The sequence below is a fragment of the Phaseolus vulgaris genome, unplaced genomic scaffold (assembly GCF_000499845.2).
Source record: "Phaseolus vulgaris cultivar G19833 unplaced genomic scaffold, P. vulgaris v2.0 scaffold_23, whole genome shotgun sequence".
Lineage (NCBI taxonomy): Eukaryota > Viridiplantae > Streptophyta > Magnoliopsida > Fabales > Fabaceae > Phaseolus > Phaseolus vulgaris.
Window position 1 is genome coordinate 214,240 of NW_027174092.1, and position 14,470 is coordinate 228,709.

General features: G+C 48.3%; 1 protein-coding gene across 1 annotated transcript; it reads right to left on the reverse strand.

The window, feature by feature from the left end:
• Positions 1-11,675: 11,675 nt before the first annotated feature.
• On the reverse strand, positions 11,676-12,741 carry LOC137817252 (uncharacterized). Its single transcript, XM_068620504.1, has 2 exons — positions 12,648-12,741; positions 11,676-12,271 (listed from the first exon to the last, which is right to left on the reverse strand). Exons 1-2 carry the CDS (start codon positions 12,739-12,741, stop codon positions 11,676-11,678), a joined length of 690 nt encoding a protein of 229 aa, XP_068476605.1.
• Positions 12,742-14,470: the final 1,729 nt, after the last annotated feature.

Below are 14,470 nucleotides of genomic sequence, written 5' to 3' on the forward strand. Positions count from 1 at the left end.
TCTGTTATGCTTTTCTGGCATGTGTCAGAACCCTGTTATGCTTTTCAGAGAAAGCGTACCTTCAGAATCAGCAGTGGGAGCGTGAGAGTCTGTGCATGTCTGCGCGTCTCTGCGCTTGGCTGCGTCTGTCTGTACCTTTAGTGGTACGGAGTGCACTTTTGTCTGGACCGCACCCTTCTCAGATGGTGACACGTGAAGGCCTGCAACTCACATCTAACCACACACGTGTCATTTACTGGAAGGGCTCTAGCGCTTCTCTTTGTGTGCCTAAGTTACGCCCTTGCGGAGTAACTTAGGGTATTTCTCTTATCTGGCAAATCGCATACTCTTAGGAGAACGTCGGATGTGGCTGGTCTAGGCACACTCACCAAACGTTGTTCTCTGCGTAGGCGACTTACCCTTCACGAAGCCACGCACGTAATGGGTTGAGGGAATCATCAATCACTGACTGGTTTACTAGTTCCCTCAGGCCACTCTCGTGCATGATTCCCTGAGGTGTGCTCAAGCGAGATCCATGCGTAACGCTCTCGCTGGGAACCTCAGTCCCAGTTTAACTGCGTGTAACACGAGACCCCGATGACAATACACCCGATGACTGATCAGTGTTTATTTGCTTCTCGCGCTCTGCCTTCAGGCGTTAGTCTGAGAACTGGTCTGTTGGTGGCCACTTGGCTACTGACCACCGATCACCATTCTGGATGATCTGTCCTCCGACCTCTCTGCCGCCTGATCTGTTGGTGGTCACTTGGTTACTGACCATCGATCACCGTTCTTGGCGATCGTCTCCCTGACCTCTCTGCCACCTGGTCCACGTGTCACCCTGCAAGCGGTCCACGTGGTTCTCTGCTGCTGACGTCATCGACTACCGATGACCGATCGGATTAAGGCCCAACAGCTAGATCAACGGCAAGGAAGATCCAAGAAGACTAGGACTCTACTATTGACAGCAAAGAAACTTTCCTATACATGTTAAAAAATGCCATAAACCTAGTGTAGAGTAGAATTTATTTTTGTCAAAAGTAGAATATGAATTTTACTTGTAATTTTTCTTAATTTTAATTAGGGTTGGATTTAGGCATCTAAAAAGAAACCTAGGTTAAATTAGGGTTTCTAGAAGACTCCTAATTAACCTAGGTCATTCATTTATACCTAAAATGAGTCACATTGATCACACCTTGTAATGCTTGCCTTGTGACATCATTTTAGGCGCCTAGTTTCAAACCTTTACATTTGAATTTTCCCACCAAATCTCTTGTACAATGGTCAGACCTCTATCCTATATAAAGGGATTCTTGGCTCATGAATTTTCAAGATTAATGAATGAGTGAATTGCTGCCAAGATTGTTAGCCATCTCACTCTCTTGTCTTACCTCTCTAGGATAGACACCTTAATCTTCTCTTTCACCTTCTCCAAGTGATATGGCCAAACCAATTACTCTCCCTATCTATCATGCCCCTTCAAGGAAACCATAGCTCCATTGGAGTCCTCCTTGTCCGCCACTTCCACTGAGCTTCCGTAAACTCCATCCAAAATTCAAGATTTTTTTTTTTCTCATTAAGGCACCAACTATCAACTAGACTCTCTTCACCTACTGGTTGAGATATGTACCATCCCGTCCCCGGGCGTTGACCAAAGTCAAAGTCAAAGTCAAAGGTCAACGTATGGTGGGGCCCCTCGAGGGACCCAAGGAAGAAAGTCAACGAATCGACTGCTTGGGGCGTCGCCAAGGTGGGGCGTCGCCAAGGTAAGGTGTCGCCTGGGCAGGCGTCGCCAAGGTTAAGGCATCGATAGTGCCGCCTCCCGATGCCCATGGGTAGGAAAAGACCGTGGAAGGGGCGACACCACGAAAGGCCTCAGCACTTCAGAGCAGTGATAAAGAGAAGAGGAAGGTGGCTTTAAAGCCATAGTTCTAATACCAGAAGGAGGTAACCTGACTCGTGAAGTACCCATGCCACCGCTGGGAGACCCTGGGGCCGATACGACCCATGAGAGGGCCACGCCCAGGGGAGAACCACATGCATAGTACGAGAGAAGGGTAGATACACTCCCAGGGCAAATGACTAGAGGCTGGGGCGCATGAGTTGGCACCCTGAAAGTCATTCCACGCGCTAGATGCACTTCAAGGAAAGAGCACTCGCATAAGGGAATAAACCTAAGTTGGGTTACGACGCTGTGAGGCCCTCTGCGTAGAGCAGCGATCAAGTCAGAAGAACACGTGGCAATAAACACTGAAAACATCAAGGTTTTCCTAAAAGTTCGCTAAGGTACGCGTTAATTCAATTAAGTTTCGAACGTTTCAAGGGATATTTTGATACGCTTTCAATGCGCTTTAACGCGCTTTAAATGAGGCAGGTGGATAAAAATGGGCCTTGGGACGTTTGAAAGGAATCCGAGTTTTGACCTAATTCTCACAGTAGTTTACACACACGTAAACCCTAGTTGTTTCGCTGCGCACCCACTGTACGCACAGACAATTAGGGCAACACAGTATTAGTTACTCAGTATTTTCGACCACCTTCAGAGCATCCAGTCACGGTGTTCCGATACGGAGGTGTGTCATCCTTTGATGTTTCTCGCTAGCTGACTTGATCGTCAGAGTGCAAACGGCCGCGAGGGCGCCCCTTTGTTCACTTCTTTTCAGGTACTCACAGACGGAGCAGAACGAAGGTTCCCTAGCTCGAGAGTACTAGCCACGCGCAAAGACGGTCCCGGTCAACCGGCGGGAACATTTGGCGCCCACCGCGGGGCCCGATATAAAACATCAGTCCCATCACACAGTTTTTCAGTTCCAGTTGCAGTTTCCAACCTAGTTTCCTCACGATTTTTCCAAAGGAAAGTTGGTGCTGTTTCCACCGATTGATTTGGTTGAGTCGCTGTACGATCACGTTCGTTCGAAGTTCAAGTTCCTCTATCCTTTGGAAGTGCACGACAGCTAGGAGCGGTTCCAGATGATAAGATCCACGAGACAAGGTTCGACGCGCGCTGAGAGTGAAGAGATGACCATGCAACAACTCATGGGTATGATGTAGGGATTGCAAGAAGCAATGGCAGCGTCGAAAGCAGATCAAGTGCGCATGCAAGCGGATCTCGCGGCATCTCAGGCGAGAAACGATGAGCTCCACCATACCAACGAGGAGCTGCGCCGCGGATTACGCGACACAGACGAGCCTGAGGCTATCACCCCACCAAGAGAATTCTCCACGTTGTTCTCACAGGCGATCCTAGAGACAGCGATCCCCAACACGTTCACGGGGCCCAAAGTCACCTTCACAGGGATAGAGGACCCTAAGGTGCACCTCACTGCGTTCCACACGCAGATGATGCTGGTAGGCGGTTCTGATGCCGTAAGGTGCAAGCTCTTCATGAGCACCTTGACTGGCATGGCCATGGACTGGTTCGTCAGCCTCCCAGAGGGTCATATCACGTCCTTCACACAGCTATCACAGTTATTCAGAGAGTAGTACCTAGCCAACAGGGTTCCACCCCTAGTTTCATACGACCTGTTCGACGTGAAGCAGTATCAAGGTGAGACTTTGAAGGAGTACATAAGCCGCTTTGGGGCGCATGTGGTGAAGGTTGGCACCAAGGAGGTGATGTGATTCCACTAGCCATATAGAGAATGATTCTTGACATTCTTAGGAATCACCTTGAGCTGGACATTATAGAGGCACTTTTCTTAGAGTTGTATCATTGTTCTAAGACAAGAACTCACCAAAAACTAGTACCAAATCCCAAACTCATTTGGATGCTCCACATATTGTCAAATTGAATCAACAAAGAGAGGTAAAATTGAAAGGACCGAACAGAATTGAATTAGCAAACATATGAACCGAACAAAAGTGTAATTAAAAGACAAGAACAGAACATAGGTGCTGGAAAAAAATAGAAAAGCCGAACCAAACAACTCAAGAACACAAGACAACATGAACAATTGAAAGAGAAGGAAGGAAGGAGAAGAGAGTGCTCATGAAGATGGAAGAATGTTGGATGATCTCGCCACTAGAAGTGTGGAATGCTCCTAGATGAGAGTGATGCCGCCACTTGAGGACTCCAATGATCCATCAAGATAAGACTAGAGAAGAAGGCTCCAAAAGCTCTCCAAAGTTCACTCAAAATTTGAGTAGAGTTTTCTTAGATTAATTCCAATCTCCATTTTACAAAGAGAGCACCTCTATTTATAGCCTAAGGTGCTGAAAATGCAAGCTAAAACAATTCAAAATTCCCCCCTAAATTCAAATGCAAGTGGCGCCTAAACCAAGACATGAGGAAGGTGTGATCCCTTCTCTCACTTTGGCACCTCCTTATTTACTCCTACACCTATCTACTAACAACCCCCCCCCCCCCTAAGACTCCTAACTAAAGACTAAAAGATGCTTTAACAATAGAGGTTTCTAATGTTTCCCTCTAAGTACCTTTCTACACAATATTTATTTAATACTTGGCCTTGCCCTTCATGGGATGAACTTTGGGCTTTTGGGCTTTGGCCTTCTTGGGCTTGGGCTTTATCTTTTGCAAAGATTAACAAGAAAAACTTTAAATGTAAAGACGAATGATCTTGTTCTTCATTATAAAAAGCCACCTTTAGTTGATTCTCATCAGGAGGAGCCCATGATCGTGTACGCATTCAGAAAGGGGGTGTGTCCTGGGCATTTCTGCGAATCACTCATTCACAATCGCCCCATGACTTTTGCTGAAATAAGGCGTCGTGCAGTAGAGCACATTGCCTCAAAGGGGGAGGTGTACGAGAAACGCACAAATGTCGAACCCGCACGCCCGAAAGCACATATGCGCACACAACCCACTAGGGTCCACGAAGCCGCCACAGAGAGAAAGAAATATGTGAGGTCAGTAAGTTCAGTTGCTGAGGAGTTTCCGAATGACCCGTGGGAGTCAGACCTCATCTTCACAAGGGCTGACCTACGGGATGTCGTCCCACACGATAATGACCCTGTGGTCATTTCAATAGTCACAGCGGGAAGAAAAGTACACAGGGTTCTCGTCGACCAGGGCAATTCTGTAGACGTCATGTTTTGGTCGACCTTCAACAAGCTACAGTTATCCCCTGACCTTTTGAGACCCTATACTGGATGCCTATATGGATTTGCAGACAACCCGGTGGAGGTACGTGGATACTTGGAGCTGAGAACGACGTTCACTGATGGAGCGGCATTGCGCACCGAGAGCATCCGGTACTTGGTGGTTAACGCCAACTCAGCCTATAACATTTTGTTAGGCAGACCCGCCCTGAACAGATTAAGGGCAGTGTCCTCCACGTGCCACATGAAGATGAAGCTACCAAATCTTAGCGGCAAAGTAATCGTAATCAAATCAGATCAGGAAGAGGCCCGAAAGTGCTATGAAAATAGCCTGAAGACAAAGAGAGGCGTGGTCATGGTGATTGAACGACCACCTGTTTCAGATTCGCGAATGGAGTTAGAACCATTGGAAGAGGCGACGCTCGCAGAATCTACACCCGCCGAGGCCACACCTGCAGGGGTGATGCCTATAGAAGATGCACGCACAGAAGGAAGATACGGTGACGCCTCGCCAATGGAAGAAGTATACGGAGAGGCCTCGCCCATGGAAGAAGAGTCAGAGGAGGCGATGTCCGATGCATCCGATAGGGCGATGCCTATAGAAGGGGACCCCATGAATGAGTCTCGCGCAGAGGACGTGCAGAGTGAGCAACCCCAACCAGTAGACAACGTGGTGGAAAGACAGATAGGGGGTAAGGTATTCAAATTAGGACGCTTGTTGAGCCAAAAAGAGCAAGAAGAGGTAGCTGCAGTAATTTCATGCCACCTAGACGCATTCGCGTGGACTGCGGCGGACATGCCAGGCATCAACCCAGATTTTTTGTGCCAGCATATTACCATGGACGCCAAGGTTCGCCCTGTGCGACAGAGAAGGAGGAAGTTCAACGAAGAGCGATGCCTCGTCGTGAAGGAAGAGACGCAGAAGCTGCGAAGCGCTGGGCACATCAGGGAGATACAATACCTTGAGTGGCTGGCCAACGTAGTTCTAGTGAAGAAGGCGAATGGGAAATGGAGGATGTGCGTTGACTTCAAAGATCTGAACAAGGCGTGTCCCAAAGATTCGTACCCACTGCCCAACATCGACGCGTTAGTGGATAGCGCCTCGGGCTGCAAGAAGCTGAGTTTCTTGGATGCATTCTCAGGTTACAATCAGATCAAGATGCATCTAAGGGATGAGAGTAAAATGGCGTTCATGACGGAGACAAGCAGCTACTGTTACAAGGTGATGCCATTTGGGTTGAAGAATGCAGGCGCTACATACCAAAGGCTAATGGACAAGGTCCTTGCACCCATGCTGGGAAGAAACGTGCAGGCCTACGTAGATGACATGGTGGTAACTTCACACGAGAGAGGACAGCACGTAGCGGATCTGGAAGAGCTGTTTGCTACCATATCAAAGTATCGCCTCAAATTAAACCCACAAAAGTGCGTTTTTGGCGTGGAAGCAGGGGAGTTCTTAGGGTTTATGCTCATCGAGAGGGGGATAGAGGCGAACCCCGATAAGTGTGCAGCTATCATCGCCATGAGAAGCCCAATGTCAGTTAAAGAAGTTCAAAAATTGACTGGGAGGATGGCAGCTTTGTCAAGGTTTGTGTCTGCTAGAGGGCAGAAGGGACACCCCTACTTCCAATGCCTCAAGAGGAATAGCCGTTTTGCATGGACAGATGAGTGTGAAGCAACGTTCCTCAAGTTGAAGGAGTACTTGGCGACGTCACCTGTGCTTTGCAAGCCACAAGTAGGTGTCCCCCTCCGATTATACTTTGCTATAACAGAGTGGGCCATTAGCTCTGTGTTGGTCCAGGAGCAAGACCAAGTGCAGAAGCCCATTTACTTCGTAAGCAAGGCCTTGCAAGGCCCATAATTGAGGTACCAGTCACTGGAGAAGGCGGCACTAGCAGTGGTGTTCTCAGCCAGAAGGCTCCGCCAGTATTTCCATAGTTTCACAGTGGTGGTGATGACGAACCTCCCCATCCATAAAGTACTTCAGAAGCCAGATGTAGCAGGGAGAATGGTTCGCTGGGCGGTGGAGCTGTCGGAGTTTGATATCCAGTATGAGCCCAGGGGATCCATCAAGGGGCAAGTCTATGCTGATTTCGTGGTAGAGCTCTCACCAGGAGGAGACCCTCAAGAGGTAGAGTTGGGGCCAAAGTGGATGCTCTTAGTGGATGGGTCCTCCAACCAGCAGGGGAGTGGCACTGGAATAATCTTGGAGGGGCCTAACGGAGTGTTGATCGAGCAAGCTTTACGCTTCGCCTTCAAAGCAAGCAATAACCAAGCAGAGTACGAGGCGTTGATTGCTGGGATGCTTTTGGCTAAAGAAATGGGTGCTCAAAGCCTCTTGGAAAAGAGTGACTCACAATTGGTCACGGGGCAAGTAACAGGGGAGTATCAGGCAAAGGATCCACAAATGGCCGCATACTTGAGGTACGTCGAGATATTGAAGGGAGCCTTCGCCGCGTTTGAGCTGGTGCATGTACCTAGGGAGCAAAATGCCAGAGATGACCTGCTTGCCAAGCTGGCCAGCTCAGGCAAGGGGGGAAGGCAGAGGACTGTCATCCAAGAGACCCTCAAAACGCCGCGAAAGTTTGTGGCGGACAACAGGGTGGATGTCCTTTACATTAGTACAACAAGAGGAAAGCCAAGGAGCCATCGCTCTTTGAGTCAAGATACGGCGAGGGCACCCTGCATCAGTACCTACGTAACCTCGCCGGAAGAAGAGAAGGGCGTACAGGTATGCGTCTTGGAGGAAGGCGACACCTGGATGACCCCTTACAGGCGATACCTCGCGGATGGGATCCTCCCGGCAGAACCAGAAGAAGGTAAGAAGGTCAAGAGGAACGCCGCAAGGTACACCTTAGTGGATGGGATATTATTCAGACATGGGTTTACGCACCCTATCTTGACGTGCGTAAGTGGCGACGAGTGCACCAGGATAATGGCTGAACTCCACGAAGGTATTTGTGGGAGCCACGTGGGAGGAAGATCCTTGGCATCCAAGGTAGTACGCGCAGGTTTTTACTGGCCGACGGTAAGGGAAGACTGCGTTCGATATGCCCAGCGTTGCAAGCAGTGTCAGATGCACGTTGATTGGCACAAGGCACCGCCAGAGGAATTGAGGTCCATATACAGCCCATGGCCTTTCCATACTAGGGGGATTGATATCCTAGGCCCGTTCCCGCTAGCGATAAGGTAGATGAAGTACTTGATCGTCGCCATCGAGTATTTCACCAAGTGGATAGAGGTAGAACCGGTGGCACAGATCACTGCACACAAGCTACAACATTTTGTTTGGAAGAACATTGTGTGTCATTTTAGGGTGCCGAGGCGTCTCATCTCAGATAATGGCACCCAGTTCGCGAGTCAGCAGTTGGGGAAGTTATGCGCAGAAGTAGGAATCAAGTAGGTGTTTGCGTTAGTCGAACACCACCAGACGAATGGGCAGGTCGAGTCAGTGAATAGAGTCTTGTTGAGATGTTTAAAACACAGATTAGAGAAGGCCAAAGGGGCGTGGGCAGAAGAAGTACCAAGGATCGTATGTGATGTGATTCCAATAGCAAGATATAGATGATTCTTTGACATTTTATGGAATCAACTTGAGTTGGAGATAGCTTAGGCACTTTTAATAGAATTGGATCAATGTTCTAAGTTTCAAGAACTCACCAAAACTTGCACCAAACACCAAACTCACATGGAAGACCCATTTCTTGCCAATTGAACCGATTAAAAGATGTAAAAATGCAAATGAACCGATTAAATTGCTTAACAAATGAAATGAACCGATTAAAATGCTTCAAAACTGAAATGCACCGAACAAATCCAAGGAGAAAGAAGATGAACCGATTGAAACATGAAAATAAGCAAGAACACCGAATAGAAAGCAAGAAAGGAACCTAAGACATGTTTAGGAATTCAAATAGGCACGGAAATGGAATGAGAAGATGGAGAAGAAAGAGGACTTATGTGGTTGTAGTTCTTGGTTGATGAACACGCCACTTGAAGTGTGAATGCTCCAAGATAAGTGTGCAATGCCGCCACTTGAGAGAACCAAGACACTCAAGATGAGACTAGGAAGAGGAGAAATCAAATCTCACTCACTCAATCACCAAATTGGGAGAGTTTCTTTACTACAAATTCCAAATCTGAATTGTGAATGACCTAAGCCCTCCTTTTATAGGAGCAAGGGCTGGTCATGAAGCTTACAAAACAAGCTAACCAAAAGTCCCTTGCATGCTACTCACTTCTAGCACCTAAAGTGAAGCATGAAGAGTCACCTTCTAGAAAATTCTAAACTAATGCCTAAATATGCTTTTACAAAAGAGGTATCTAAGGTTTCCCTCTAAGCACCTTTCCTAAAAACTATGTATTTAAACATTCTATATTATTTACAAATTTATAAAAAAAACTATAAAGAGACATATTTAAATGAAGCCTATTCTTGAAAACTTGTAGACTTCTTTGGCTTTATGGCTTGATCCTCTCTTTATTTTATGTCTTCTTTTTAATTTTGAAAAGACTAGAAGGAAGAACTTCAAATGTGTAGGTGAATGACCTCTCCCTTCATTAATAAAAGCCTCCTTTATTTGATTCTCATCAGTATGGGCTTACCACACCACGCCCCAATCTTCCACCATGGAGACGCCGTTCAGTTTGGTTATGGGTCAGAAGCCATGATCCCGGTGGAGATCCACGAGAGCTCGCCTCGTTTCCTAGGTTTCGTGGCAGAAGAATCCAACGAAGAAAGGAAAGTGAACCTGGATTTGATAGACGAGGCTAGAGAAGAGGCGAGAATAAAGGCTGAGGCTGTGAAGAGAAGAGTGGAGCGTCAGTACAACTCTAAGGTGAAGCTACGACAATTCCAGGTTGGTGATCCGGTCATGAGGAAGGCTCACCCTTACGAGTTGGAAAACAAGTTGTCTCCCAAGTGGACTATACCGTTCAGAACAATCAAAGCCAAAGGGAATGGTTCATATAAGTTAGAGACTCTAGAAGGAGGCCCCATCCCACGCAGTTGGAATGCGGCGAATTTAAAGTTTTATTTCAGTTGAAATTTTGTAAAGGGGACACTCTTTTTCCCTCCCGAGGGGGTTTTTAATGAGGTCACCCAAATAAAGAAAGAGAAGTTTAAGATATTTCTGCCTTAGTTTTTCCCTCTCATGTAAGATCAAAGAAACAAAAGACAAAGACTCAAGGCAACGCCAGGCGTCGCCAAGATGAGGCGTCGCCAAGATAAGGCGTCGCCAGGACAAGGCGTCGCCAGGACAAGGCGTCGCCGGGACAAGGCGTCGCCAGAAGTAGGCATCGCCAGATAAAGGAGCGGAGGTTAGATGCAAAGCAAGATAACAGGTATGCTCGGTATAAGTTAAAAATTCGGATGCCTAGTCCTTGAGTAGGGGTTAAGGGATTCTTTCGGGACACCCCCTCCTCAGGTATGAATAGCTAGCAATCAGATGTTAGACATGGATTAAAAATCCAGGTGCCTAGTCCTTGAGTAGGGGTTAAGGGATTCCTTCGAGACACCACCTCCTCAGGTATGAATAGCTAGCCCCGGTATCAGACGTTAGACGAAGGCTAAAATCTGGGTGCTTAGTCCCTGAGCAGGGGTTAAGGGATTCCTTCGGGACGCCCCCTCCTCAGGTAGGAACAGCTAGCCCCAGCGTCTGATGTTTAGAACACTTCGCCTTTGTGTTTTCAGACACCCTGAGGATGATACGGCGTTGTTGTAGTGGGCCCTCCTCAGGCGTGGGCACCAAGCGCGAAGAGATAAGGGCTAAGTCGCACCGGTGTTTAGACACCCCATGGGCGATACGACGTTGTTGTAATAGGTCTCTCCATGGGCGTGGGCACCAAAGCACGATTTTTGTCCCAAGTGTTTAGACAACGCTGAGGATACCCAGAGCAGGTCTCTCCTCGAGCGTAGACACCCAGTACAGGTAGGATAAGTCCTCCACGCCTTCGAGCAATGTCGAGGCCACAGAAGAACAAATAAGTCCTCCTCGCCCTTGAGCGATGTCGAGGCCAGAAAAGAAGAGACTCCCTTTTCATCCTAAAGCGATGAGAAAGTCAGTACTGCCTTCGGCTACGAGTGCCTCGGGCTGAAGAAAGGTAAGTAAGAAGAAGGTTGAAGATTTTATAAGTTCAGAGGGAGAAAGAAATTTGAAGATTAAGAAGAAGAAGCGTAAAAGGGTGAGTCATTAGAGACAAGAGAAATATGCAAAGGTAAAAATCCTCCTTCGCCTTTGGGCAATGACCAGGCAGGCGACACCTTCATGAGGAAGATTCCTTACAGATGCGAAGGCTAAGCAAGGTTCTAAGCGAAAGGGCCAAGAGAAGGGTGTGCCTCGCAACTTAAGAAGAAAGAATAAGAGGGAGAGTCACGTGCTACCTAAAGAGTTAAAGGTGAAGCAACGAAGAAATACATTGAAGGCAAGTACCAGTTGTGCCTTTGATATAGAAAAGAAAAGCAGAAACAAATAAAAGTGCAAGAGAAGCTAGAAGCGGACAAGAATGTGAAGATGAAATTTGAGTAGGCATTAAAGCAAATCAAAGGTTATAATTACAGATAAGGTTCATGATAATTACAAGTTAAGCAAAAGGTAACTATATACACGTCAAATGTTTTGTCAAACACAAAGTCAAGGCTATTCCTCAGAGTCCTCCAAAGGCACAAGTTTGCCATCGACCACTTCATTCAAGGGGCTACACCCAGAGATGTCGATGACAGGGTTTACACAGGCAGCTTGGACAAGAGCCTCTGCGAACCCATCGGTGAAACTGAAGGCAGCCTCCCCTATCAGCTTCTCCTCAGCAACCTTGAAGTTGGCAGCTTGAGTGGCCATCTCTTGGTCCTTGGAGGCCAAGGTAGAAGTTAGCTCTTGGACTTTGGCTTGGAGGGTGGTGTTCTCGGTGGCTAGTTGGGAGCATTCGCTAGTCTTTTCCTCGAGCGCAGCTTCGGTTTTCCCCAGTGTTTGCTCCCGATCAACACACTGGTTCTCGAGTTTCTTTTGCTGCGCCTCGGAGGTCTTCATCGCCGCTTCAAGATCAGCGACTTTTACACGAAGGGGCACCACTTGATTAAGGAGTTCAGCGTTAGCTTGCGCCACCTCGTGCAATCGCTTATTAGCCTCCTCTTTTGCTTTTTGTGCCACCCTCAGAGAAGTCTTGTACGCGTCCTCCTGACGCCCCCAGTGGGTGGCCAACCTCTCCTTCTCATCCTTCAGAGAGGCAACCTCTCTCTCTAGTGCTCAGAAGGCAGAGACTTCAACAGCCTTAGCCTTGGGCTGCGTGTGCCAGGTGTGGGTGCAAGACATGAAGGCGCTCATGTAATAGTAGAGGCTTTCTTTCTGGGGCCCTTCAGCTCGACCACGTGGGGACGACCTACCCAAGAAACCCCCTCAGTGAATCTTGCATGGGGAGGGGGAGTTCTGGGGCAAGTGGAGGAATGGTTGTGGGCTCAGCTTCGACCCCACCCTCCACATCCATCGCTTGAGGAGGGGAAGTGACGTTTGGAGGGTCCTCCCTCAAAGATTCAGCCCCATGCGAGGAGGAGGTAGCAGAAGTGACTGTCTGAGGGGCATGTTGAGTTCTTTGTCATTTGAAGACTTGCCCCCCACCGGAGTCTTCATCATCTGAAACCACCTCCACTACCCTTTTCCCTTTGTCAAGGGGGGCTGATGAAGTAGCAGCCTCGACCAGGGCAAGGGGCATGGCCGCGATGGGAGGTGGCGAGCACGGAGGCTGATTAGGAGAAGGTTGGACTGATGGAGTTGGTGGCGTCGTGGAAGGTTGAAGGCGAGAATTGGGAGAAGATGGAGAGGCGTTGGAGGTTGGAAGGGGGGACCCCCTTGCCTAACCTTCGTTGACTATCCATTTTAGAACCTGCACCAAGAAGATAAACATAGTAAAGGTTAGGCACAAGCTAAGTTACTACACAAGAAGAGCAGATAAATCATACATCAAGCAAAAACAAGCATAAGCAAAGAATAAAGGGTTAAAGGAGGTGGCTCTCATACTTATGTATTTTGCTAGAGCCTCAGCGTTGTACTCTAGGCTTATCAGGGTGGCGGTGTCGAAGCCCCCCGCGCTGGTCAGAATTTGACAAGCCTCTCGATCGTTCGAGGGCAACTCGTCCAGGGATTTGGGCTTCGCGGTCTTCACCTCCTTCACCCAGTACAGGGGGAAGCCGTCAAGGGCGGAGGGGTCAAAGTCAGAACAGCAAACCTTGAAGAATTTGCCCTTCCACCCCTTGAAAGATTGTTGGAATAAGGTCAGGAGAACCCTCCCAGGGATGTTGCTGAGGCTCACCCAGAGGCTCTTCCCCTGCTTCTTCACTTCGAAGAAATGAAGGAAGATGTCGACGGAGGGAGCGCGCCCGAAGAACCCGCACAATATGTCAAAGTCTTGACAAATGCCCAGCCATGGGGGTGCAGCTGGGCTGGGGCAATGTTGATCTCAGTTAGCAGTTCGCTCTCGAACCTAGAGAAGGGCAAGCGCATCCCTATGCGCTTGAAAACCACCTGGTAGAAGTAGAAAAAGGGGACCCCATTGTTGGTCCACTCATCCCCACATACAGGCTCCCCTAAGGTACATGGGAGCACTGCAATGTCGTCATCATGCCTTTTCGTGAAGGTACAATGGTCGTAGGCGCTTGACTCTCCTACGTGATCCCTCCAAGCTTTTGTGGAGACCAAGCTCGAGTACTCGTCGAGCAGTTCGTCTAGAGGGTTGGCCGTTGTTTTAGTACGTGCCATTGATGAAGAAACTGAAGAATGAAGAAGAGAAAAGGTTTAGCAAATAAGGTCAGGAAGAAAAGGGGGAAGAAACCCTACGAAAACCCCTACCCACGCGAGAAGTTCAGAAGGGGAGAAACAGAGAAATGAGGAAGAGAATATAGAAATACAAGAAAGATAAACAGTCCCAAGCAGTTATATCAGGCGCGATAAAGCTGAAAGAGGGTCATCGAATGCAAAAGTTCATACCTTTAAGTGTTCTGGGTTGGTGAAGATCGAAAATGCGGAGAGAGAACAGAGAGCGCAGAAGGAGCTTTGAGAAGATGAACAGTGAGGAATGTGAAGAGAGCAAATGGAACAGTTCCTTGAGCGCGCGATTTCGAAAGGTTATAACGTTAACTTGGAAGCGCCAACGACACTCATCCTCAGCCGTTGGATCAGCCACGTGTCGAAAGATTAAAGCGCAACTTAAGCCGTCACATCTCTGGTGCAGAGAATGTCGCGTCAGACGCTCAGAGAGCGTCACGTCAACTAATCAAAGGAATGTCATGTCAGCAGGAATGCCACGTGGATACTAGGGCGAGGCCTTAGTCTTTTTGCTGAAACAAGTGTCAGCTCAAGACCGGGGGGCTTGTGTACCGTCCCGTCCCCGGGCGTTGACCAAAGTTAGAGTCAAAGTCAAAGGTCAACGTATGGTGGGGCCCCTC